This window comes from Pteropus medius, unplaced genomic scaffold, assembly GCF_902729225.1.
Source record: "Pteropus medius unplaced genomic scaffold, Ma_sr-lr_union100, whole genome shotgun sequence".
In the NCBI taxonomy this organism is placed as follows: Eukaryota; Metazoa; Chordata; class Mammalia; order Chiroptera; family Pteropodidae; genus Pteropus; species Pteropus medius.
The window spans coordinates 2611201-2638714 of record NW_024349519.1 but is presented as its reverse complement, the minus strand read 5'-3'; the positions used below and the strand labels follow the sequence as shown (position 1 = coordinate 2638714).

The following is a 27514-nucleotide window of genomic DNA, read 5'->3' as shown; positions in this document are numbered from 1 at the left end:
TTCTAGCTCTACCCATCATCTACTATAGTTCTGGCAAAACCAAAACACTTGCCATTTACTGGATGCACCACATTCTCTCTAGTCTCTCAGCCTTTACCCACATTACTCCCTCAGACCAGACTGGAATTGCCTTCCTCCAAGTCCATTTCGCCTTAGAAACCCATTTTTTAAGGTTTGTCTTAGGCTGTTATAACCTTAGGAAAAGCTTTTCTGGACACTCAGCATCACCACTTTTCTTTGTTTTCCTCTAATGGTTTGTGCATATCTTTATTATTACCCTTATGTGAGACCGAAATGACTTGCCTGTCAATCAGTGCAGTCCTAATCAATGCAATGTGCTTCTTTAATCTAAAACCCTATCCTACTCTTGGTACTGGGCCACTGTAAAGGCCTCTATTTGGTTTCCCTGCTTCCATTTCTGCCTTCTCCACACCATATTCATTTCAACGTCTCACTATCAGGAGGATCATCTTCAAATGCAAATTCAGTTAATATCCCTGCCTTGCTAAAGAAGGATTTTTTTTAAATTAAGTTTATTGGGGTAACATTGATTAATACAATTATATAATTTTCAGGTGTACATTATAATGTGACATCTGTATATTCTATTGTGTGTTTACCATCCAAAGTCCAGTTCCCTTCAGCTACCATATATTTGATCCCCTTTACCCACTTCACCTTCTCCAGATCCCCTTACGTTTGACCTCCTTTACCCATCTACCTTCCCCTTCCTCCCCAGCCTCTGGTAACCACTAGTCTATATTGTCCATGTCCATGAGTCTCTGTTTGTTTGTTCTGTTCATTTGTGGCTTTTAGGTTTATATCCCATGTATAAGTGATATCATGTGATTTTCAACTTTTTTTTGTCTGGCTTATTTCACTTAGTATGATTATTTCAAGGTCCATACATGTTGTCACAAATGGCAGTATTTAATCTCTTCTTATGGCTGAGTAATATTCCATTGTACATATGTACCACAGCTTCTTTAGCCAATCATCTCTCGTAGGACACTTTGGTTGCTTCCATGTCCTGGCCACTGTGAATAATGCTGCTATGAACATCGGTGTGCAAATATCTCTATGAATACGAGTTTTCAAGTCTTGGGGGTAAATACCCAGTAGAGGGATTGCTGGATCACATGGTAGATCAATTCTTAGTTTTTTGAGGAACCTCCATACTGTTTTCCATAGTGGCTGTACCAATTTGCAGTCCCACCTGCAGTGTATGAGGGTTCCTATTTCTTCGCATCCTCTCCAGCATTTGTTATTACTTGTCCTATTGATAATAGCTATTCTAACGACTTCAAATTATAGTACAAAGTGACAGTAATCAAAATGGCATGGTATAGGCAGCAAAACAGACACACGGACTGGTGGAATAGAATTGAGAGTCCAGAAGTAAACCCATATTTATATGGGCAAATAATTTTCGACAAAAAAGCCAAAAACATACAGTGGAGAAAGGAAAGCCTCTTCAATAAATGGTGCTGGGAAAACTGGAAAGACACCTGCAAAAGAATGAAACTAGACTATTGTCTATCACCACACACCAAAATTAACTCAAAATGGATTAAGGACCTGAATATAAACCTGAAACTATAAAATGCATAGAAGAAAACATAGGAACTAAACTCAAGGACTTTGGACTTAAAGAGGATTTTATGAATTTGACCTCAAAGGCAAGAGAAGTAAAAGCAAAAATAAATGAATGGGACTATATCAAACTAAAAAGATTCTGCTCAGCAAAAGAAACCATCGACAAGGTAAAGAGACAGCATCCGAATAGGAAAATATATTTGCAAGCAATACCTCCGATAAGGGCCTAATATCGAAAATACACAAAGAACTCATACGACTCAATAACAACAAAAAAACAAACGATCCAATCAAAAAATCAGCAGAGGACCTGAACAGACACTTCTCCCTAGAGGAGTGAAAAGATACTCAACATTGCTAGCTATTAGGAAAATGCAAATCAAAACCACAATGAGATACCATCTCACACCTGTTAGAATAGCTATAATCAACAGAAGGATCTTTTAAGGAGGGCTTAAATCAGAACTGTTTCAGAAAATGTTGCTTTAACATCTGAATAAAAGAATGAGGTCAAAGATGGTTTCATAGAAGTGAGATTTTTGTTAGTTTTTTAAGGATCTATAGATTATCAGTCTATAGATCCTAAAATTGCTAGTGCGAATATTCAACTGCCTCTTTAAGGATGCTGAGTGGGCCAAATTGGAATGCACTGTGTAGACAGAAGAATTGTGGTAGTAAACACTGGAAAAATTGCCTAGAGCCAGTGTAAGGAGAATTTTGAATGCAGTACTAAATGTGTTGTATGCAAGACAAAATTGAGTTCTGCATCTAATTTCCCTACTTCAGACTAACACAGTTCCCTAACACAGTTTAGGGAACTTAAATGTAAAGCGAAAGGAATTATTTTTAATTATGATTATTAGGTGACAGGTCATGCATAGGGTCCCCAAAGACTGAAAATTCAAGGTCACAGTGATGCCAAAGAAAAGCCAGAAGAGCTGAAGGGGCAGATAGAAATAATTTTAAGAACTGCAATGTTAATATCTTGATCTGAAAATTATTGAGATATAGACTGCCTGACCTAGGAAATATTTTTGGAAAGAAAACCATTAATTGCTGTAATATTTCACCAAAGCCAGTGCCTGTTTAAATGCTTAATGTTTAAATGTATATCCATGCTATTCTAGATAATCATATTCTCAAAAGGTAATTTAACCAATATTTTAAAATGTAAAATGCCATAATTTAAAATGAAAAAATAAAAATTCTATAAAAGCTTTTTGTCTTCAGAGAAAGTGATAGGTTGTTTAAGAGAATGTTCTGTTGTGTAAAATCTTGCTTATCAAATTCAAATGCTTTGGAGAAAGATTCTTATTCTGTGTGCCACAAAACAAATAGTTTGCGTTAGGGAAAGGTGCCTCTTAACGGTTTGAATCATCTTTGACTGGCTAATAATTAAACCAGGGATTTTTAATTTTTTAAACTACTTTAAGACTGGGAAAGATCACATTAATGTAGTTTCTGTTATTATTTTTAAAGGCTTTTTAAAACTATGGATAGAGAACAGGAACTCGTGGATTAAATGCCCAGACCTACGATGATGGAAGAACTTCATGCTGTTGCATTATGTCAGTCAGTTGACATTAAAATATTCTTGCCATTAAAAAAAAATATCTGAGTAACAATGTGCTAATGACCTATATATTTTGCAAACCTAGTTTAAGGTTATAATGTTATTTCTCAGGAACATATTAACTATTAGCTATCATAATTCTGAATGTGAGTTATAATTATTTTATGGGATTTTTTCTTACGATGCTTAAAAGAACATTTAAGGTTAGGTAAAATGGAGATTGGGTGAATTGAATGTGATTATCTCCTTCCTCCTCTTGGTTAAGATGACATTTACTGACATGGCATCAGCTTTAGACGTAACACAGAAAGGAGGGCCTGGATATATACCACTTTAGAAAGACTGATGATAGCAATGATTTAAATCTAATGTTAGAAATTGAGCCGAATGATAAAACGTGTTTTTAGACTGTAAATGGCACATACTAGCAGACTTCAAACTATGAGATTCTAAAGAATATGTTAGTCTAGGAGAGTGATATTAAAGCTTTTCTTAACTAGAACTAAAATTATTATAAAACAGTTAAAATTTAATTAAAAAAAGACAAGAAAAAGAAAAAATGAGACAGAGAGAGACAGTTGAGAGGGAGAAAGAGAAAAAAAAATGAGGGAAGAAAAAGGAGGCATGGGAAAAGAAGAGAAAACATTTAAAAGAACTGACTTAATACTCATTGCCAAATTCAGGGGGTTTTTTTTCCATGAGAACAAAACCAAACACTACACTACGAACATGAGTAATATGAATGAACACAAATTTTGTAATCGCTGTCAAAATGATAATGCTTCTTCTATTTTCAGAAATATTTTTATTGGACACATTCTGTTAATTTTATCCAGCTGTCAGTAAATACTGTCTGGAAGTTGCCAGAAAGTAAGTTGAATGTGAACATTTAAAATGATGGATAAATAATCGTAATGCATTCGTAAAGAAAAAGAGCCTGTGGGCCATAAAACTTCAGTGTCTACTCTTTGGCATCGGTTTCAAGGTGCTGCTAGACCTGGCATGTGTAGGCTACGCTCTCAAAATTGTTTTTCCAACAGAAATGTTAGGTTTATGATGAATATCTTCATTCCTAAAGGGTCTTCCTAGTAGCTAAGAGTAGCATCTTTTCCTTAGATGGCTGGCTAGGACCAGAGAATCTGCTGTCTGTGATAAATTGATTCAGACAAGCTCAGGTAGGGATTTGGCCCTTGAAGTCACATCCCTCAAGTTCGCCAATGCAATGATAAGCATTCTTAATTCTTTTATTATAAAGCGGGAGGGTGGGAGAGAGGGAGGGAATGGTGTGACTAAATTGTCTAGGTATCTGGCAGCACATTGCCTTTGCACTGACCACTGGTAGAGAGAGGCCAAGCACAGGCTTTGGATCAAGAGACATGGAATCACATCTCATCTGGGCTACCTACTAGCTATGTTATGTAACCACAGGCACTTTTTCCCACCTGAAAATATATCTATTGATGCCTAACTTAAAGGATGGTATACCTCTTTGAGATTATGTAAGCCACGCCCTGGCACTGTGCCAAGCACACAAACCACAATCACCAGGGCCCACAGCAGTCACTCTTTGCAATTCTAATGTGCCACTGCTCAGATTTTGATGATTGGCTATTTTTTTTTTAAATGAAGTTAAAAATTATACCATCTTTATCTAACACCTAGTGATATCTGGATGCCTACTTCCAGCATAGGTTATGGTAATACCAAAATTATAATATTAATAATGAATCGAAAAACGTGGGCTTTACCCAAGAAGCCAATTAAAGCATAGCCAAGGGCTTTGAAAGCAGACAAACTTAGGTTCTGATGTGAATATCTTACTTAATAGCCACATGACCTTAGGTGACTTATTAATTTCTTTCAATTTTCTCCTATGTAAAACGGGAGCAACAATACTTACTTCAGTGTGTTTTTGTCTAGACTAACTGATACAATGTATATGAATACAGGCTTTGCTACTGACGGGCTGAGTAACCTTGGGCAAGTTTCTAAATCTCTCAGTGCTTCGATTTGCTCATAGGTCGAGTGGCTTTCACAGAGATCCCTAACTCAGAGGTTGTCATGAGGATTAGCTCATGGAGAGCCCTTAAAACAGTGGCTGGCACCTGGTAAGTGCTCAAAATATTTTAGCTATTTATTTTTCATTATCAATTCTTATTCATCAATGTTATTATTAATAGCCGGAAATTAGGTTCATGAGATAACAATGGAACAGATCTGAAAAAAAAAAAAAGATTTACAATAGAGAACATAATATGGCAAGAGCAGTAACCTACTGAAAACAATGAGTTGATCCTGTTCTCTCAGGTTTAGTACTGCATGGATTCTCAATGGAAAGGAAAGAGGGGTCCCAATAGAGAAAAAGAACAGTAATTGTTCTGGAAAACACTGATGGAGGTGAGAGGGCCACTCAGCAGGTGTGGCCTACTGTGAACCACCGAAACTGGCCTAGTTGCCATATTTTTTCCAGCTTTATTGAAATATAACAATTAGTTGCTTGTATTTACATTGTACAATTCAATAAGTTTTTTATTTCAATTATAGTTGGCATACAATAATATACTAGTTTCAGTTGTATAGCATAGTGATCAGAAATCCACATAACTATCATCTTGCATTTCACAGTTCACAAAAGCACTTCACATCCGATGTTACATACTTGACTCTCACCTAGAGTAGGCAGATATTCTGAGTGGCCAACCCTTATGTTATGTACCCCACCCACTTTGGATTTTTTCTTTTGCCTGGTTTTCTTCATGGTAATGTAATTTTCAATTCATAGCAGGAAATAATTCAGAAAATATATTGCCATGGAAGTTGCTGGAAGTTTCTATGTATTGCCAAGAAGCACAGCTAATTGGCCTGTCAGACCACAGGTCATCTTTGACTGCACTCAGATGTCTCTGAGTAAACGCAGCATCTCTGTCATTTATCCCCTAAAGCAGTCAGAATTTCTCCTGACAGAACTAGATTCTAAAAAACCTAGTCCAAAGGTAGGAGACAGCTTATTAGATTTGTGTCAGGTCTATTGTCTAATACCTTTTAAGATCATTCTGATTCTTTTCAGGCCCTTGACATAATGCTAATTGGCATTATTCTGTTAGCAGATGCTTAGAGGAGACACACAGGCTTCCTTCCTGCTTCTCAAGTACTCAGCATGATATCTTTTCATAAATATCAAACAGGAGGCCTTAAACAAGTGAGAAATATATGAGAAATGGGCACTTAGATGTATTTACACAATTTATTCATCGCCAAATATGGCAATACCATTCCTGTGTCCTTTTGAGGGGTGAAGAACAGCATCACAAACCATGAGACAGAGCAGAAAATATGCCACATGGAAATTTTGTAGCCGCCAGCCCTCGATAGACACACGGACCACCAGAAACCAGTGAGTTATAGGAAACACACTCTTTATTCAGCCAGCTGGGTCTGCCAAGGGTACACAGACCCCAAATTGAGCAGCCCCGAAATGTAGAGGTACAGGGTTTTTAAGCCCTAACCCCCATTTTTCATCCTGTTTGAACACACAAGTCTATTTTTCTTCATTTTACTGTCAACCCACAGCTCAGTTGTGCAAGCAGGGGGTACAGAAGCAGAAAGCTTATTGTTAGACTGTTATGTTCCCATGGGTGATAGCCTATGTTCCCATGGGCGGTAGCCAAGCAATAATTTTCCAGCCAGCACAGAAATCAGTCATATCATCAACAGTATGTGCCTGTGGTAGCCTTTCCTCACACCAGAGTTCATTACAGTGGGCAGCCCTCCAGCTCCTTCCCAAGCATGTTTCATTCACTAGATAAATATTTATTTGCTAGGCCAGGTTCCATTCTCAGCACTAAGAATACAACACCAAACACCAAAACTGATAAACATTCCTGCCCTTATGGAACTTCCCTAGTAAGTAAAATATATAGGGTATCAGATGGTGATAAAGAAGATGGAGAAAAATAAAACAGAAAGGGGGATAGGGAAGGTGAACTTTGGATGGGGCCTGGGAATGTTTTTGAAATCTCCACATGTGCCTCCAGGGAGTTGTCAGGGGTTGAGAGACACTGAGTCTGATGGTTCTGAGCAGATAAAGGACAGGATCTGGCTTATGAATAGGGTCATGGTGGCTGCAGTTTTAAGAATAGACCCTAGGAGGGCCAGGGTGGCAGCAGGGAGACCAACGAGGCCACTGCAGTAATCCAGTGAGGGCTGCTTGTGGCTTGGATGGGGATGGGGTGCAAGTGGTGAGAAGCAGTCAGACACGGGATGAATTTTTCTTTTTTTGGCGGGGGCGGGAGGGAAGAGGAAGGAAAGTCATTTATTGACTAGGAAAGGGGCTAGGAGGCTGGGGGAGAGAGAGTAGGCTGTACAATTAAAGGATGGAAGGGCAAAGCTAGGAGAATCTATGGGTGAGGAGGAAGCAATTCTGAAGAGTATATGGGAGATTCTGAAGAGGACAAACAGGGGCTCAGGACTTTTCCGGAGACACTGAGAAGGAGTGTGAAAGGCTTGGAGAAGTCTGGAGCTTTATGTGGGGAGTCTTAGGATGGGAGTTGGTATGGAGGATGCAGAAAGGATGTGAACACAGAGGAGTCTGGAGGGTCCCAGGAGGAAAAATGTCTGGAGACTCATTGTTGCAGTGAGGGGGAGGGGAACTGTCCTAGCCAGAGCAAGTGGCTTGGAGGTTCAGAGCTGTCCAGGAGGCTCTGAGGTTGGGGTGGAGGAGTTTTCTGAGGCTGTGAGAGCGGGGCCGTTCAAAAATAGCTAGGAGACTCAAAATTGGGGGTCGGGGGGGCAGGGAGAGGGACAAAAGGAGAATCAAGGAGGTGTTGAGAGAGCCTGAGGGACTGAGAGCTGGTGAGGGGCCATCGAGGTCTGAAGGTCAGCCAAGAGAGGTGTGAAGGTGTTCAGAAGGGCTCAGATGGTTCTGAGGGTTGTGGAAAGGTCTTCTGGAGATCTCCAAAGGGTCCAGGAAAGGTGTGGGTGAGATCGTTCAGAGGAGACCAGGAGAAAGCTTTTAAGGGTCTGGGATGGCCTAGAGAAGCAGGGTGGGGTTTGTAGGGATCTGGGGTCCTCTGAGGATCTGGGAATGGCCAGAAGAAGAAGATGTTTTCAGAGAAGTACAGGACACTCAAGATTGGAGTTACAGGCTTCTAATAGACTGGGAGGCCAAGAGAGACCAGGAGAGGCTGAGATGGGCCAGGGGATTCTGAGGATTGAGATGGGAACCTCCTGAGGGTCTGGGAGCCTGTGGGGAGGGGAGAAGGATGGAGGCTCCGACAGCACGCTCACCCTAGTGGCCCACAACGAGCAGGGGTCCTCGAAGTGCGTCCACACGCGGGGCTGCCAACGGCGCCACCACGTGCCACCCGCGCTGTCTGTATACCGGATGTATTTTGAAGGTAGAGCCAAGGGAATTTTCCCACAGATCAGATATGGGATGTGACACCAAAGTTTTGGGCCTGAGCAATTAGAAGGATAGAGTTGCCATCTGACCAAGATGAGAAAGGCCATGGGAAGAACCATGTTTATGCAATAACCCAGAAGGCATTTCTAGGTCAAATATAAACTTGTTGCATGGAAATGCCCATAGATAGTCAAGTGCTCAGCGCCTGGCACTTTCCAGGGATCAGTAATGCCCTCAAGAGAGAGTATGGGCTGGAGGGTGAGCTTCTGTTGCTGAATATCTTTACAGTGGTTTGATAGCAAGTAATGCACACATGTTCCAAGTATTTTCCAGAAATAAGTAGAGGAGATGAAGATGTAGCCAGGAAAAACTTCCCGTAAATTCTTCCACCTCCATCTCCTCTAAACCTTTAGACTCTGTGAGAAGAGGCTTCATTGCTTGGCAAGACTCCTGGCAACTGCCCCTAAATTCCAGAGATGTATGGTATGTTTGTCATTGGTAGATGACTCTCTCATTTCTCTTGAGCATGAGGTACTTAAAACAAATGGAGTTGGAGAATACCTAGTGGCAAATAGCAAGGGAGTTAGTCAGCCACCCTGTCATTATGAGTAGAAAAATCCCTAAAGAACAATGTCCAAGCCCAGTTCCTTAGGGAAATCTCAGACCCTGTGTGGGGCTGCATAGGATTTCACTTTCAAAAACCCTGCCAAATTCCTAAGATACTTAATGTTGATCAATTAAATAAAGAAAAAAATGTATTTAACATTTGTCATTCAAATCGTTACATGCTATATAGCTAACTAAGGTTCTCTTTAAGGTCTTTATTACAAATTTTACGTTATAATTAAGGATATGATTTTTCAATTGAATCCTTATATGAATAAGTTTTATTAACACAAATAGTACTGACAAACTTGGCCCAAGATCAAGAACCACATTTCCTTTGGGTTTTAGGAAAAAGCCGAAGTTATTATAAATGGTTGCTTAGGGAAGATATTTGCTGTGTTCTCCACTGATTTGAAGTAGGTCAGATTGAGAGCTGAAGGCTTCCCTAAGGTTGTAATTAAGTATGAATATTAAAAATTGAGAACAAATAAAAAAGTAAACAACTTTTCTTAGGCTTTCACATCACAGACCTGTCATTATGTTTCTACCTTAGGCAAGATGCTTTTCTTTAGAAAAAGGGATATAGTTTTAAAAAAAATAGATAAAAAAAATTTTCAATAGCTCTATAGGTCTAGATTTTGAGAAACATTCGCTCAAGCATGAATGCTGTGCAAAAATATTTAACCAAGCAGGGTTGTGTCAAAAATGCCCACAAATGCCCAATAAGCAGCCTGAACTGTTGTAATTTAATTCTGCAAGTAAGTCTGATGCATTTTTTTTTTCTTTTGAAAATTACATCTTTCTTTCTCTTTCCTCCCTAATTACTCTTATAAAACCGGTTTAGTCAAATCAATATCTAGGCTAGTCGTGTAGATTTAATTACAATGGGGCTTGGATAAACATGAGCTCTAAGACATTTCTTGGTTTATAGAGTGATAACTGAATTAAGTAGGATTATTTCATCATTACCATGTTAAACCCATGTTGTCACATGAGAGAAGCTAATATTTCTAACTCTTTTTAATCTATAAAATATGCTATATGCATGAGCCATTTTAATATGTGCCTCCTGAAGAGCTGTGAACTCGGACTGCATTGTAGCTATATTTTCAGTGCAGAGCAGAACGTGAAATGAGGGAAGTTCACACTGGACCCTGTCCACAGTGATCAAGCTACCAAAGGGTCCCATCATTATAAGGCAGCTCCACAGGCATTGGTGTCCTTGTTTCCCACAGCCACTTTAGCTAAATCCCCACAGAGTCAGGGTACATGTGCTATCTCACCTTCCATCATGTCTGCGTGTCCCACTGTGGAAAAACTAGACCTCTCTAAACATAGAGACCTTCTTGAAGCCTCTGCTCAGGCATTTGTTCTTCCAGGAATCTTCCCCTAACCTCCCTGTCTTTGGGCATTTCTAGATTAGCACATTTGCCTCATGATAAAACTCTATGTCTGCCTCTCTTCAAAGCCTAAGAGTAGCTTAATCATCTTCCTCTTCCAGGTCAAGCTCAGTATGTTGAATAAATGAATGAATATAATTGAAAAGGTAAAACAGACAAGTACCTACTATGTGCTAGGTGCTGGATAAAGAGAGAGAAGATATATTCTCTAATAGCTAAGGAGCTGGTCAGGAAGATGGAGAATGTAAAGAGAGGCAGAACAAGAAAGCCAGCATTAGTTACAGGCCAAAGCATCCCTGTAAGAGATAATTTAGGTCATTTTTAATTTAAAAATGCTGCCAGGGTCAGGGGAGAATTGCTTCAGGACAAGGCTATGAAGCACAATCTTGAAAGCAGAGCCAGGGCACTGAAGGAAATGTAGGCAGCAGCCAGGTAAAAGGAGGCAGGAGGATGAAGGGGCATGATGAGCAAAGCCCTCTTATGAAGCGGAAAAGTATTATAATTTTGTATCATAGGATAGACAACAAGAGACCGGGTTTTGATGTATCCAGACAAAACTGGATTCAAAGCCTGACTCTTTTACTACATATTCTTTGGGCAAATCACTTAACATTCCTATGGCCCAGTTCTCCCATCTGTAAAACGGATGTAAAAATAATAACTGCCTCATAGGAATGAGAAAAAATAAAGCATAGAGCTTACATATAAAAATATTGTTATTGTTATTGTTATTGTTATTGTTGTTGTTCTCATTTCTCATGACGTAGCTAGGACACATTCAGAAGTCTTCATCCTAACTGTGATGGAGACGAGTTTTCTGGCTGTGAGTGTAGATAGAGGATCACTGTGAAATTTTAAGGTCTCTTTCTCCTCTAGATTTGATCACAAATGATTGATCAGCGGTAGCATTATAAATAGCATTCTTGATATTCCTATCAGAGCACTATTAACGAGCTTGTACCGCCTCTTTATAGATAACAGCTTCCTGCAAGTAAGGATCCCAGCTAATGCAGCATTCGGGGTATCTATGAGATGGCTATCTAGTATCCAAGCCTGTGCCATTAGCCTCGTTGGTTAAAGCAAGGTCTCTGTCAATTTTCTTCTTCGTCTCACTTCCTATTTGTCAGGATAGTCACTAGTAGACAAATCAATTTTTACTCTTGAATTGTTTTAGGTTTACTTATTTCATCTCTCAGTCATGCTGTAAACTCCTTTAAGGAGAGAGAGTGGTTATTATACAACGTTTATGGCTTCCACAGTATCTTAGCGAAGCTCAATAATCTTTTCTTGGTTACCACTGGCTATTCATTGCCAGGGATTTGACCCTTGATCCTATGATACTTGACTCTATGACACTAAGATCCTATAGACACTACGAAATTTCCTGGGAATATGATATTTGCTACTCTGCTGACATATTATCAAATAGAGAAATTCAATCAGGTAAGCTAGTGAGGCTGCCTTGTGAAATAATTTTAAAATTATTTTGAGAAATTTAACTTTAAAATTAGTTGGAAAATCCCCCCTGGGGCCTGCATTGCACCTACCACTCTTCTAGAAATGTAAAACAAATTATTAGAGACCCCCTCCAATAGAATTATTTATCCTATAAATTTAGGTCATTTTTAATTTTAAAAAATATTGAATTTATTCATTTATGTATCTTGAATATGTAGCTCATGATTATAAGGCAGATATTTATTTTGCATATTAAGCAATTTCATGTGTGAGGGGCAACCAGACTAAGAAGAGCCAGTATGCTGGAAGAGGCCTGGTCTATTAAATCTCAATCTTCTCAGATCTCCAATTCTGCTAATTATAAAACACACTGTGTTTTACAGTGGAAAAAATAATAATTTCCACCTTTATATGCTTGAATGACTTATGATCCCCTGACCTTCTCTTCTTCTTCTCCCAGATTTGCTGAGCATTCATTTATTCATACTCTGACATTTATGGAAAGTTTATTTACGACTCATGCTTTACAAAGTCATTCTATTGGTAGAACACCCCTAAGAATACTGTGCAGAGATATTTTTTTAAATGATTATTAAGATTAACAACTGCTTATTAGCTGAGTCACTCAAGAAAATTATTTCTCCCTTTTGAGCCTCTTTTTCCTATCTGTAACTAGGGGTAAGACCATCTTTCAGGGCTGCTGTGATGAGAAATGATAGTAAATAAACACCACCTCTCACAGTGTGCTTGACACTAAGTAGGTACTTACTAAATTAAAGCCCAGATAAATGCCATAGATATCAAATTTTATAGTTTACAAAAGGGCCTGTTTTTCTATATGCTGCTGATTCTGCTCCTCGCTGTAAATACTGCCCTTCCTGGAATCTACCCACAGGCAACAATGGTCCTGTAAGCAGTCCTCTCAATTATTCAGGAGGTTATTGTATGAGTTTTTAGTTCCACTTTTTATACATTGCCATGCAATAATACTTGCAGGGGCCGACTAGTCATCACCTTTTTGCACTAACTTTCATAGTGTAAAAAAAATAACAATTATGGCTTTGGGGGCTGGCTTTTTGGCAGAGAAGGATGAGGGAACCATGAAATAAAAAAATCTTATCACTCTCATTATTCTCATATATTGAAAAACAAAGGAATTTGGTTCTCAGTAAATAAAATCTGCACTCAAACATCCTTGGAAAATGTCCTCGCTTTATTATGATCTAATCAAATTTGAAAGCTCCAAGGCTGTTGTAGTTGCTTTTCAACCAAAAATAATCAGAGATTTAGTCATTTTAAACCATAACTCTGTATTTCATAACTTAGAAAAACATAAATCATAACTTACAGCCAACAGTTTAGAGTTCATTTAGTGTCAGAGAATCAAACTCATTTGTTTTTACAACATATTAGAATTTTTTTTTTTAAGAGCACCAAGATTCTTCTTTTCACTAATAAATCCAGTAGCAAGTAATAATAATGTATTGTGACATAGTCTAAACACAGAATTTGCCACAGTCTCATTTTTGGATGGATTTCATCAAAATAGGCAGAATCAGAATAACGTGGAAATTTTTTTTTTTTTAAATATGATATGCAGGCCTTACCCAAGACCGTCTGAAGTAGATCTCTGGTTAAGGAGGGAGGATATCTGCTAAAAACCCTTGCTTATCTAACTATTCCTGGTTTTAGACCGATTGCGAGATCACTAGGTAAACCAGATCACACTGAAAGGTGATGATAACCAACCAGCAGTTATGGCAGTGGAAAAGCTATGATCGTTAGTCTGTAACCTGTTTACCAGCGCTTAGCGGGATGATCCAAATCAGATGTCTTTTTAGAATTTGGACTGACAGTGTGTCTTCTTGTCTCTCTTACGTTTCCACCCCCGTAAGTTTCATCTACATCCCTCCTGATTAACATTTTATAAAAATCAAAAAACTTTTTTTTCTGGGCAAAAAAAAATCAAACAATTAAAGCTAAAAATAAATATATTTAAATCTCTCCCAGCCAATGAGGATTAATTTAGAAGTTAACTATAAATAAGAAAATGTTTTAGGCTATTTTCAGATTATCAATCTTATATTTAAAAAATTTAACTCATGATTAATTAGAGTATATTATCACAAACTAGTATCTTCTAATTAAAGTGAAAAAATACTCTAAGCCTAGGAAAATTTCACGTCTGTGATCTTTGCTTGCTTTCTCCAGAGTAGCCACCTCTCTTAGAACTATGAAATAAAAAATACTAAGTAATTTAAAAGAATAATCCAGTTACATAAATCCAGATTATTATTTGGAAGAAAAATTACATAAAAGTTTTGAGTGAGACAAATTTATAAAGCACAAATTAGTTTTGTTCCTGTAATTTCACATAATAATATTGTTTTCATGCTTTTTCATAACGCCTTTCAACTTTTGCTCAAAATTCACCTTTCTTTTCAATATTCAGCATTTTTTAAAAAATTTTCTTTTGCTTTATTTTAGTTTTGATCTCAGTTCAGCCTGTCCTTTACCCAAGGAGTATTAGGACCAGCCAAGATAAGGCTCTATAAACTCCCCACTCCTAGCACTGTCCATGTTCCCCCGCCAAATGCAACATGCATTTCCTAGGATCAAGGGTTTGAGGACTGAAGGATTTTCGAGATCCTGCCCAGAAAAGGTTCAATTCAGAGATCCACTCTGCAACATCTCTGTCTGCCTTCATATGGGCCCTACTCTTTGCACCCCCCAAGGCAGGGTCATCATGGCCCCTGGACACAGCCTTTCCTTTTGTTGGAGAGTATCAGCGGTTTAACAGTTTTTCCTTGTGTCCAAATCAGCTGTATAAAGCTGAACAAATCACAGCATCTCTGAGTCTGAGTTTCTCTAGGAAACTTCCTAGAGGAAGTTCAGAAACTTCTGAAGGAGGAGGAAGGAGGGATGATTTCAAAGGTCATACAAATCACAGAATTCTTGTTAATTACATAAATGGCAGTAACTGGAATAAAATGTTTGCCTGTAACATATTTGGGTCTGAAGGATCTTATATAATGGGAGAGGTCTGGGTTTAAAAGGCAGAGGTAGTAATTTTTTTAATACCATGCAATAAGAAATTTTCAAAGCTACTGAGCAGTGGCTCTGCATTCTATTCTCTAAGAGACACATCCTGGCCACTCGCTCACTCCATGATCTCCTGCAGACCAGTGTCTGCCACTGGGAGCCCGGCTTGGCGCTTATTCAGCTGTTACCAGGTGTCCACCGTTCCCCCAAAACCACCATAGACAAAGGCAGTCTTCCCTCCTCATCTACTTCTCTGTAGCATTTGCCACTGTTGCCCACTTCCATTTTTTTGTTGTTGTTTAAATTCTCTTCTCTTTTCACTAGGGGCAACATAACCCTGATTCTCCTTTGATATTTTCTGACCACTCTTTTGTCTCATTCTTTGGCTCTTTCTCTATGCCCCCTATTAAAAATGACATTCTTTGACTCTCTTACCTTCACCAAGAAGAATCCTGAACCTGAACTCTCCTTCTATCCCACTCACTTATTCACAACACACAACCCTCTCTGGGCTTCAAATGGTTCCTGAGAAAGGGAAATTGCTGGACTTCATGATCCAAAATGTCCTTTCGGGCTATGCAGTGATATGTTAGTCTAACCTAATCCCATTTCTATATGCCACTGGTATGTAGTACAGTTTCAGAGAGCCAGTGCAAGTCTGTGATAGAGCTAAGACCACCGGGAAGTTATCACTTGCAGTGTGGGAAGGAATCTTAAACATCACCCTGTCTGAAACTTTCATTTTATAGCTGAAGAAAACCTAGTTCCAGAGTGAGTACTCGATTACCTCACAGCAGATGTGGGTATAAGAAGCAAGTCTCCTGGGTTCTCACATGTTACAAAACTGGAGATTACGTATCTTCCAAAGCTGGTTGAAGTGCATAATGGTATCAGAGTAAAATGTGATATAGAAGGTATAAATTGGTGTAGAACACTTTAGAGCTTTTTTTATCCTTAAAAAAAAATAAACTATACTGTAACTCCAAGAACTCTGGAGAGATATTTGCTATAGCCAGTACTTTACACAAAGTAGAAAGATCTGATCACATATAACATCTTAGATTTATGTTTTTAAATAGCCAAATAAAACAAAGCATCAAGTCATAGAATACATACATTATGTCATATGTTCAAAGCACAATTTAATAGTTCATATAATTTAAGAGTTACATACACACTAGCATATGAACAAATATTAGTCTACTAGAACAAAGCTTTAAGAAGACATTTTGGTATTGACATCCACATATTTATGGCAACAAATAATGATGACTTTAAACTTTCAATAAGATCTTTTCAAGGATAGGAAATTTACAGCATGAAAAGATGGTCAAACAAATGTACCTTTATTGCACTATTTATCTAACATGATGAGGGACGCAGCACTACTAAGTAAATTTTATCAGTGAAGTCTGTTTACTCTGGTCTGAAATGATGAATTTAGCTGAATTAGTCCCAAATCTAACTTTATTTTAGGCTTTATAAATAATTGCTGTTTGGTTCTTCCAAATGAAATAGGACACTGATGCTTTTCTTGAAAATAACTTTTGTCCTAATAAGTTAGTAAACTCTCTTTTTAAAGAACACCAATACACAAAATTTAATTTTTCTTTCAAGAATCCAGAATAAAAAGACAATGTCAGTTAAATCACCTCTAGGTCAGCTTTGAAATGATCAGTGGTGCTAAAGACTTGCTATCATTATCTAGAACTTTAACTCTGGAGAACAACCCCATCTTTCTCTGGCACATTGAGGAACCAAAGGGCTATACTACGTTTCCTAACAACCTTTTAGAGACCATTTGGTTGTATTTCGAAAACCAAAAACCATTTCTGTCCTGATGTTTCTTTTGTAGACCACACACAAAGGTAAAGATAATAGAAATGCAGGCACAAAACTAAGTGGACGCCACAAAGGGTGTGTCTGAAAACACTGAATTGACTGAATCTGAATCAGATTTCACCCTCGTAGACTTTAAGATGCCCTCAGCTATAACCGTTTCACTGGGAAAGAGCCTGACTTTCCCATTCTGCCCTGCTGCGGTATCCTTCAGGGGTTCCAAAAACACCACTCTTTTACCTGCACCTGCCTTCCGTTCATCAGCGGGGGCATCACTAGCTGGGCCGGGATTGAGAATAGATGAATGGGCATTGCTTTGGTTTAGCATATTTTTTTGTCTCTTGGCTTTACACCTGCAGGGACACGGTGTCAGATACAGGTACAAAAGTACCAAAACGATGCTGGCCACACAGGCGGCAAGAGTGGTAAAAGCTGTGTTAAATGCTTCATGGGCATGGGATCTGTTTACAGTGAAATTGCTCACATTTATTGTGACATCCACAGTTTCATTTAACAGGCGTTGCCTATTCATTGCAATACAGGAATACACTCCAGCATCCTCAAAACGAGGGCTTTCTATAAGCAGGCTTCCATTGCGAAACACATGAAAGTTTTCCACTTCTTTGTCCGGCTCCAGCAGTCTGTTATCTGGACTGACCCACATGAAATCAGTATTTGAACGACCAGTCTTGCTGTCACAGTGAACAATCAGCCTTTCCCCGACTTGAGCCTCATGAATAAAGCCAAGTGCACGAAAGGAGCCATTGATGATACTGTCAGAGCAATTCATAAAGCTATCCTGGAGCAGAAGCACCTGATGGGAGTGCGTAGAGTCAGACCACAGGCGACAGGTATAGTCATTCTTAAAATCCATCACTGAGCTAAAGTGTCTACGATACCAAAAGATCAGCAACGAGTTAAGGGAACAGTCACAGACAAATGGGTTTCCATGAAGGTAGATGCCTCTCAGCTGCTTTCCTGGCACTAAATTTATATGGTGCATTGGCAGGGAGGGGATCCGGTTATAAGAAACGTCTAGAAACATCAGTTCTGTCAGTTTGAACCTTCCTACATACAAATCCATGGGAAACTGCGTGAGAAAGTTTCCACTTAAGTAGAGTTTTTGCAATTGGGAGAGACCTCCAAACGCTGAAGGATCGAGATAGGAAATGTGATTGTTATAAAGTAGGAGCACTTCCAGAACCTTCAACTCTTGGAACACTGCACTTTTCACGGTCTTAAGCTTATTGGATGATAAGTCAAGACACTTCAAATTTGGAGTTGTGGAAAAACTGCCCATGGAAATGCTGGTGATGTTGTTATGACGAATAATTAGGGTGTTCAGCTTTCCAAACGATACTGGAATCCACTCAGAATCCAGAAGCCCAATTCTGTTGTAACTCAGATCCAGTCTCTTAATCAGTCTGAAAAGGTTCCCAGGCACCTTGGACAGGTTTTTGTTGGTGCAGCTCACGATGTCAGTGGCACAGATGCAAGCTGTGGGGCACACCCCGGAGGCAGCAGGGCTCACAGTCACTGTAATAACCAACAAACACAGCAGTTCCCTGCAGCCGGGTCTGACAACTCCAGGCAGGGTGAGCAGTGTGTGTAAACGCAAAGACATTATGGTCGCCTCTAAGTCTCTTCCAGGCGCCTTTGCCACCAGCTCAGCCTTCCACCAGTGAACCTGGTAAACAATCAATATTTAAAGAGTGGTAAAACAAGCAAAGTTAACTACCACCAGTTAACCCTTAAGAGGCACACCTTGCTTGCTTTCCAGTAACTTTGGAAATGGAGGTTTTATTTCACCCTGGGAACCTACGTAGCCTTTTTACTGTTAAATACAATCTTTCTTGGGTTAATCCTGCTTACAGATATCCACAGCCACAGTCTATCAATACAACCTTCTCAATATCAGAAACTCAATATTTTTTAAAGGTGCATCCTGCTTTGTTTTTTTTTTAATTCCCTCCTATTGACAAAAATAAAAAAAAATAAATACACAAATGCATGCTATAAACAATTAAACGGAAATACTTAGCAAGCCACCAGCCCAGAACACAACTCACAGAGCTGAGGAGCCTTAAGGGCTCTGGGGATAGGCCGCCGACGGTGGTGTCTTCCGAAGGTTTGTGCGTCTGTTCGGTCTCTGGCTGTCACTCTTGCATCTTCCGAGTTCCTTTCCCTCTAGCTCCCGGCGGGCGGCAGCCTCTCGCTAGCTCTCAACTTTGGGAGTTTTAAGCAGCCGCGGCGGCAGCAGCAACCCCAGGCGCAGGAAACGTCTCCGCCAGCTCCAGTGGATTCTCCTGGACTCTCTTCATTGCTGGGCTGCAGGTACAGGCTCGGCGCTCTGGCCGTCGTGCGCCCGCGCGCTGGGCACCCCGCTCCGGCAGCCGGGTCCGAGGGGCGGAGGCGCGGGCAGCCAGAGGGACCGGCCCCGCCTCTCCGCGCTCCGGAGGCTGCCGGACCCGGGGTCCCCGCACCCCGCCGAGGGTTTTATCCTCGCGCGCCCCGGGTCGGGTGAGACGGGTCCCGCCCCTGCGCGTCCCCCCTCCTGCGGGAACCAGCTCCGGGGCCGAGGGCGGGAGCCGGCTGGGCGCGTGGCTGGGGGCACGCGGCGCGAGCAGGGGGCGGCGGCGCAGCCAATCGGAGCGGCGGCCGGCGCCCCCCCCTCCGCCCCCCGCAACAGTCCCGCCGCCGCCGCCCGCCCTCCTCCTCCAGCTCTTCCTCGATCCCGGAGAGCAGGAGCTCGGAAGGGGCGGGGGTCCACACCGCAGGCTGGGGCTGGTGTTCCCTGGGTGAAGATGCGCTCACCCACTCCCGCCAGCCGCGTCTGTCCAGTCCAGAACCTGGTGGCGGTAGGCTGTTGAGAGGTTAAGGGGGACACCCCTAAAGACCCCACTTGATCGCAGCCGCGCAGGTCCACTGAGCTTTCCGACCTCTTACAGCTTTCTTTGGGCGAGGGCCAAGTGGGCTTCCACGGCGCTAAGTGCCGTTGGTTTTAAAGGTTTATAAAATAAACACAGAAGCAGCCTTCCGTCTCCGCCCACATTTGGGGAGATTTAGGGGAAAGGGAAATCGGGCATGTTCCCTGTCGTGCAACAAGGATCTTTACTTGAGGAACAGAGAAGGCACTGCGGGCACACTCTGAACCTCCCTGAGAAAGTTCTACCCCTTTCCTAACTCAGGAGGTGCCCATTTCGCGAAGGAGCGGCGCAGGAAAAAAGGCTTGGAGCCGACCTTCCACCTGGAATGCAAAGATAAGGGTATTAAGCTTTAAAAAATGCCCGGCTCGCTCCGGACAAGGATTCCAGGAGTTATTTGCAGGGAGCTTCTTCGTCCCTTCCTTGAGGGCAGAGGGCGCGGGGCGGCACCTGACTAAACTGTGCTTTGGTCCAGCAGGCAAGGAAAGGTGCAAGCGCGGGTAGACCACCCCCCTCTTCCCCCGTCCCCCCCAAAAAGCCAGGGTGGACAAATATCAGATGGAGGGCGTGGGGCTGATGAGCTTTTAGATTAAAAATCCATTTTTGTTTAATTCTGAGATCAATTTTAACGATAGGATTTATCTGAACCGAATGGCCCATTTGTCCATTTTATCCAGCTTAAAAGAAAGAAATTACTGCCCTGACAAGAGATACTAACCAAAGCAGAAGGGACAGGGACGGGGAGACTGTAAAGAGAACCAGGTTGAGAAAACGATGGGGGCAGGGCTCACTCATAACGGATAATATTAAAGAATGAAAGTGATGATAACAACCAACTCCCCTTATCCGCCCCCACACACACTTGAGCAACCTGAATTTAGTGAGAGTTGGTCCCTCCACTGTGCATGAATGGATGCACGTGATGGTACCACAGATGTACAGTGCCATATTTAAATGGAATTCTGTGCATTGTTAATTTAGTTAGCCTGTTTGTGGAATAAATCTGGAATAGCATTAGTAAATCAAGATTTTTCAGGTGAAAGCAGCTTATCAGATGAGTTTCAGTTTCACGAAAAGTTGAATTTTACCATAAGAATAATACAGCTTCAAATGCTTCAGGAAAGCATTCCTCACTGGGAGCTCCCAGGGAGGAGGCAGAGGTTGAGATTTTTCTTGTTAGGAAACATTTCCTAGTCTTCTCAAAAAACTTGGTCTCCAGACCTTCATTTTACAGTTAGAATGGTTAACAGAGAAATGAAATTAAAATTACTCAGAGGAATACTTTTAAATGACTAATAAATGACCAGATTTTTGCAGTATTTTACTATTATTCTATTCACAGGAAACCATGAAAGCGGAAGACCTGTATTTAATACAAAAATAGTCTAAAAAGAATAAGCGACTTTCAAAAATGGAAACAGTAGGTTATGTTATTATAGCTGCAGGCACATCATAGAAACATTATGCAAAGATTACACAGCACAAATGAATGGACTCAATCTATAGACGAGTTTATTTCTCTGTTTGAAGACCTGATTTGGGGGATTTTGCACACGTATCAAGGGGAAGGGAGTTGGGAAAGGAATAGGTTCAGTTAGCTTGGAAAAGGGAAAGCTAAGAGTTGATCTTAATAATGGTATAAGGTGTGTGAATTCATTTTGTAGAGGATAACTTTTTATCTTTCTAGCTTCTCTTCACTTTCTACCTGGTCCACTCTTTCCACTAGAAGGTAAATTCTACAAGGGCAGCAACTTTATGTCTTGGTTGCTGCTCTTTTCTTAGCTCCTAAAACCCTGCTTGACACTGACTTGGCTTTCGAGATTTTTGATAATAAACTGATAAATGGGGAACCTATTCTAGGCTTACCCCACCTGAGTCTGCTGGTTGCCAACCCATTCTATATATTTTGAAAAGCTTCTGTGAAAGATGAGGGGACGATGGGGGAAGAGGAGCCCTGCAAACATTATTCGAGTCTTGGATCTAGTAGCACCTGAAGGCCACTGCATATTTTACTTCCTTTTTAGTTACATCCTCCACTCCCTTCCTTTTTTAGCTGAAATGACTTTGAGTTGTGTTTCTGTCACTCGTGACTGAACGAGCCCTAGTACATAGAATGATGATAATAGTAAATCTATATTGGGCCATTATGATGTGCCAGAGACTAAGCTTTCTGTTTTACATGCATTATTTCATTTACTGTTCACCATAACCCTGTGACATTGTATAATTCTATAACCCAGATGGTAATTGTGTTCCAAATTATTTGAAAATGGAATGAAATGAATTTAGCTTGAGGTTCCATTTGAAGGATTTAGATTAGTCAGAAGAGACGTTTCTGACAGGGTAGTTCCAACCTGGAATGGGTTGCCAAGACAGATGGTTGAGTTGCCTTCTCAGGAGTTTAAAATAGGACAGATAGATATTCCTCCAGCCTTTTCCACGTGCCACAATCTATTGGTATTTTTGACCATTCAATAATGACTCCAACAGATAGTAAAAAGTAGATTTACATTCGGTATAATTCTGAATCTCGTGTGCTGAGATGGATGTGGTCCTGGGAGTATCTGGCTGGGTTTGGAAGTAACTCCTGTCTGGGAGCAGGGATTTGAACAGATGTAATCTCAGGTTCTTCTGGCTCTGTGATTTCCAGAATGTCTCAGGTTGCAATCAAAAACTTAAGAAATTAGAGATATGAGACAACGAATTGTTCGAGCTCTAGCTTGATGATTCAGAGTCATTTTTACTAATAAAGAATACTCTGATAGCACTTTATATCTTATGAAGGGCTCTCATATGCCATATCTCATTTGATTATAGCATGTATCCTATAATCAGGTGTAGCTGGGACACGAGCAGATATGTAATGTTGCCTCTTTTTTAACCTGGGGTACACATTGGTGTTCTTCAGGGATAGCGCTTGCTGAGGTTTCTGCCTCTGTAGAGCCTGATTATTGCACACAGGAGCTTTCTGTTGAGGTGTCGTCACCCTGGGGGGTGGCACTCTTGGTAGGGTTTTTACAACATGACTGTCACCTTGGCCCAAAGGAAACATATATCTTTGCCCACCCGCTCTGGAAGTGCACTCTGCTCCTGCAGCAGCCTGTTTTTCATTTGGTCTACTCCAATTATTTTTTTAAATGGCCTAAGATTTGTGGTAGAACCATCTCTCACCCAGTACTGTGTTTCTCACTATGTGGCGACTCGGGCACCAGCCCCTGTGCTCTCTGAATTCCAAGAGGCATGTGGCAAGTCGTGGCTTCGTCTTGGAAGCTCCCTAGGCTAAAAATGGAGGGGCCTGGGAGGACGTGCAAATAAGACCCACATGCCCTCTGTGGAAGAAGCCCACAGTGAGACGGACAACTCTTTAAGCAATCCCCACTCACCCATCTGATGTTTCTCCTGTTTTCAGGGACACAGACTGGATAGGTTCTTTTTAAAAAAATTGAGTTGAGATAAAATTCACCATTTGATCATTTTAAAGTATACTATTCCGTGATTTTAACATATTCACATTATTGTGCAACCAACACCACTATCTAATTCCAGAATAATTTCATCACCCCGCCCCATCCAAAGAAGTCCTGTACCCATTAAGCAGTCACTCCCATTACCCGCCTCTTCCCAGCCCCTGGCAACCATGAACCTACTTTCTGTCACTATGGATTTGCCTATAATGGACATTTTATATAAATGGAATCATATAATATGTGGCCTTTGTGCCTAGATTCTTTCACTTAGCATAATGTTTTCAAGATTTGGTTGGGGTTTTTTGGCTAATGGTTGTAGAACCAGTTGGGATCATCCCTTTGAAAGTCTGGCATAGTTGGTGTAGCTACACTTGAACTTAGAATATGGGGCATCAGCCCCTTATTATTTTCAGTCTTAAGACCTAAAGCCCCATTTACCCTGAGTCTTCAATTATAAAAGTGTTAAACCCCTGTATAATTACAGAAACCTAGGAGTTTTATGAGCTGAGGCAATCTAAGTTTTATTCTATGAGAAAATGTACTTTAATCTCTCCATAAACCCCAAGAAATAATAAAGCATATGACAATTAATGACTTCTTAAGTTTCTTTTGACTTCAAAAAATTAATCTGATATCTGATAACAATGTGTCTGCTATTGCCCAGCCCCAGGAACATGGACTGTTAGAACACAGGTACTAATCAGAGCAGGTCTAGGTTTAAAGTCAGTTGTCACTGTACTTTGCAGACACAAGCTCGTCCTCCTCCCTGGTGAATGGTGTCAGTCTCATTCTTGCTTCAGGAAAAGTAACTTAGGCCAAATTCTCGATAGTTGAGATGCCATTTTAATCTATTAAGTATTCAGTTATGATGGGGTAGCACACATTCATTGCAGCATTATTTCTAACAGAAAAAAATATGGTACCTCCTTAACGTGCAACGGGGATGTGGGTGAATAAATTAGTGTATATCCATCTGGCGTCGAACTATACTGTCTTTAAAAGTAATGTGGCAGAGAAATATTTGGTGACATAGCAAAAAATTACAAAAAGGTACTATTTCAACTTTTGTAAAAGAAAATACATATAGGAATTATATGTACACATAGATCATTTGAAATAGTATGTATCTGTCATAACAATGGTTTAAAATTTTTTTCTCTTTCCTTATCTGCATTTTCTATTCTTCTATAATACTTTTATGATAAGAAAAAGCACAATGAGAACTTTAAACTGTTCAGAGTTACCTATGATTAAGTCATGGGCATCAGTGTTTCAGCTTTATTGTGATTCCTACATAATAGTCAGAGATTTTAGTTTCAGAGAACAAAACTCTCTTCTGGCTTCTCAGGCAGGAAGTGACTCTGATTTCCCCTGATCTGAGGTATAATAATTGCTGTCCCCTCTTAACACTACAGTCATTTATTTGGCAAATATTTACCAAGCATCTAGTATGTGCTGGGCACTATTCTTTAGTCTGAGAATTACAACAACACATAAATGCTATGATAACCATGCAAGTCTTTTCTGGAATGAGGCATATATAGTCACTGACATATTTCTTGTTGGCCAGTTGTCCACATTCCCAGCTTTGGGACTCAGCACCCTTGGTTGAGATCAAGTCCCAGCAGCTGTGAATCTTTCTCCACAGCACATTCTTAGATCAGCCTTTGTGAAGGTACCAGGGTCCCCTGCCCCAGATCACCATTTGTTTTTCAGCGGGAAACAAAAATAAAAATAACTGAAAACCTTTTTTCCTAATCCTAAAAATACTATGTGATCATTGTAGAAAAATTGGAAGAGACAGGAAAAAAATGTAAAGAACCAGAGAATACCACTCATTTTATTGGTGAATTACATTTCTCCATTGTAGTGAGGAACCTGGGAAGTTTGCAAAAGGATGATTTTCTCTTTGTCATGATTATATACTGAGAAAAACAAGTAGACCCTTTTTTTTAATACTCTGAAATTCTCAGCCTTCAGGATGAAATAAGCAGATGATAATTTGCTTTATAATATCCAGTGTGTCAAAGCCATGCATCTGGCTTTACAGTTACCTCTTGTGATTTCGGTCATGAATGATAGGTGCTCTGATTTTCATTTTGCTCATTATCAGCCCGAAGGGATCATCTAATTGAATTCCTAAATGCTATTATATCTCTCAAAACTGGGGCAAATTTTGTCTCTCTGATAAATACAGATAATATTTAACAATCGCAGTTTAGAGAACTATATGCAGCATTCAGACTCTATTTTATGTCCTTTAAAAAGTATGCTTTCCTGTAGCAGTAATTAATTTATCGTACCTTTGTAAAGATGCTATCTGATTATTCAAAGAAATATCTGATTTGAAGCCATCATTAATTACTAGCCATATTAACACAAAATAAAGAAAAATAAAATTGAGAGAAAAAATAATAAACTCTATTATATGGCCAGCATTATTGCAAATACTTATTCAATTATTTTCAGCAAATACAAGGCCCTCTGTGGTAGATGTCCCATATATAATTTGCTCTGGAGTTCTGACCTTTCAGTTTGTAATAGTGAAAAGAAACATCACGTTCATATAGAGAAAGACAGACGGACCTCTGGAAAGATCCAAGAAAGTGGGCTTGGAAATGAGACGCAACATTTATGGCATTCTCACTACACACCAGGCGTCTTATTTAATTCTTACAAGGGCACGAAGAGATGGCCATCCCTATTTTCTAATGAGAGAAGTGGAGCTTGGTTGGTTTCTATAGCTTCTCCAAGATTAGTGGTAGAACCAGATGTTTCACCCACATCTGTCTCATCTGATCTCATACTTAACCATTAGCTCTAATGCTTCCCATTAGGGAGTAGAAGGGTTAGCCATAATTTAAATTCCATTCAGCAAATATTGTCAGTCCTGGCCACACTCCTAGAGCCATGATAGGGTTGCTCTCCTCTAGGAATGTGTAGTGTTATTTGAAATAAATATAGGATATAAGACAGTATACAATTCAATTTCAAATTGGATATAACCAAGAGCCAAAATATTTGCAACAGAAAATATGTACTCTGGGTATTCAACAATATTAATACAGCAGTTAGATCTGTGACAAACCATTTGAATGGTCAGGGATGAAAATCACCTCAGAATTAAGCAATGATAATATAAACTATATGGTCCATTTTATCCATGGCATTCACAATAAAGAGAACTATACAAAATGAAAGTAGTATCTCTTTCCTGGCACCTACAAAGGGTCTGAAACATCCTCTACTTATATGCCAAATAGCAATTATTAAAAAAAAAAGAAAGCATAAAGAATCAAATCCCTGGGTTCTGGTGCCAGAACTTTCACTTATTAACTGTATGTATACTTTTGGATAGGTGACCTGGTCTTTCAGATTCTTAGCTTCTCCATTTGTAAAAAGGAAATGTAGTACCAATATAACCACTGTTTGATTTCACAACGTTAACTGAGATGACACATATGAAAAGTGCTTTGGGAACTATAAAGCTATAAGAGTATTATGCTAAGTCCCTATCATGTGTTATTCATCTTTATTGCCCTGTGCCTTGGAAATGATCTGACACAGCACAGATGTTTAACAAATGTTTGTTGAATCTAATGGAACTGAAGCTTGGTTTATGTACAAAATAAACAGAGCTGGAGAAGTGTCTCACCACAGTGATTTCTGTACTTATTCTGTGGCTCCCTTGAGCCCAGTTGTACCATAGTACGGCAGGTTCTTGTTTGAAGGACCTGCCGTTGGCTTAGCCCTGCCTTACTCTCCATGGTGCCCTCTCAGCTGCTGCAGGCTGCAATGAGCCGCTAGTCTGCATGCCTGGGCTTCTCAAAGCCCCTCCTTAAAGCTGGCATGTTGTGGGGAACATCCAGGGTGGTGATCTTTAGTCAGGAGTGATGATTGGCAATCTCAACACACACTGGAGAGTACCCAAAGGATTTCTGAACTACAGAGAAAAGCAAAATAAAAAATGATAATAATAATTACTCTCTCCAGAGAACAGTTTTTGACATGCTGCTACTTGCTTCTTGGATTGTGATAGAAATGCATGGTAGGAAACCAAGGAAGATATCCTTGGAAGCTGTTGTGCAGAAGAGGTCAGGTGCAAATCTAAATAAGTTACTGGAGAATGAGCCTGCTCATGGACATTTCTTACTTTACAGAAACAGCAGGATGATGGAAAGAAAATATTCTGTTGTGGCAGTTGTCCA

General features: G+C 40.1%; 2 protein-coding genes across 22 annotated transcripts in view; one reads left to right on the top strand and one right to left on the bottom strand.

Annotated features, from left to right (window-relative positions):
* Positions 1–16185: 16185 nt before the first annotated feature.
* Positions 16186–19378, bottom strand: AMIGO2 (adhesion molecule with Ig like domain 2). Its single transcript, XM_039882202.1, has 2 exons — positions 18985–19378; positions 16186–18602 (listed from the first exon to the last, which is right to left on the bottom strand). Exon 2 carries the CDS (start codon positions 18537–18539, stop codon positions 16974–16976), a length of 1566 nt encoding a protein of 521 aa, XP_039738136.1. The 5' UTR covers positions 18540–18602; positions 18985–19378; the 3' UTR covers positions 16186–16973.
* The window catches only part of PCED1B (PC-esterase domain containing 1B), a 193269-nt gene continuing 184872 nt past the window's right edge, over positions 19118–27514 (top strand). For 20 of the 21 annotated variants that reach the window (XR_005657182.1, XR_005657183.1, XR_005657175.1 and 17 more), the window contains exon 1: positions 19118–19249. The gene's annotated coding sequence lies outside the window, so the exon portion shown is untranslated. Of the gene's footprint in view, positions 19250–19597; positions 20182–27514 lie in introns of those variants that run through there. The other variant, XM_039882206.1, reaches the window with a different exon arrangement.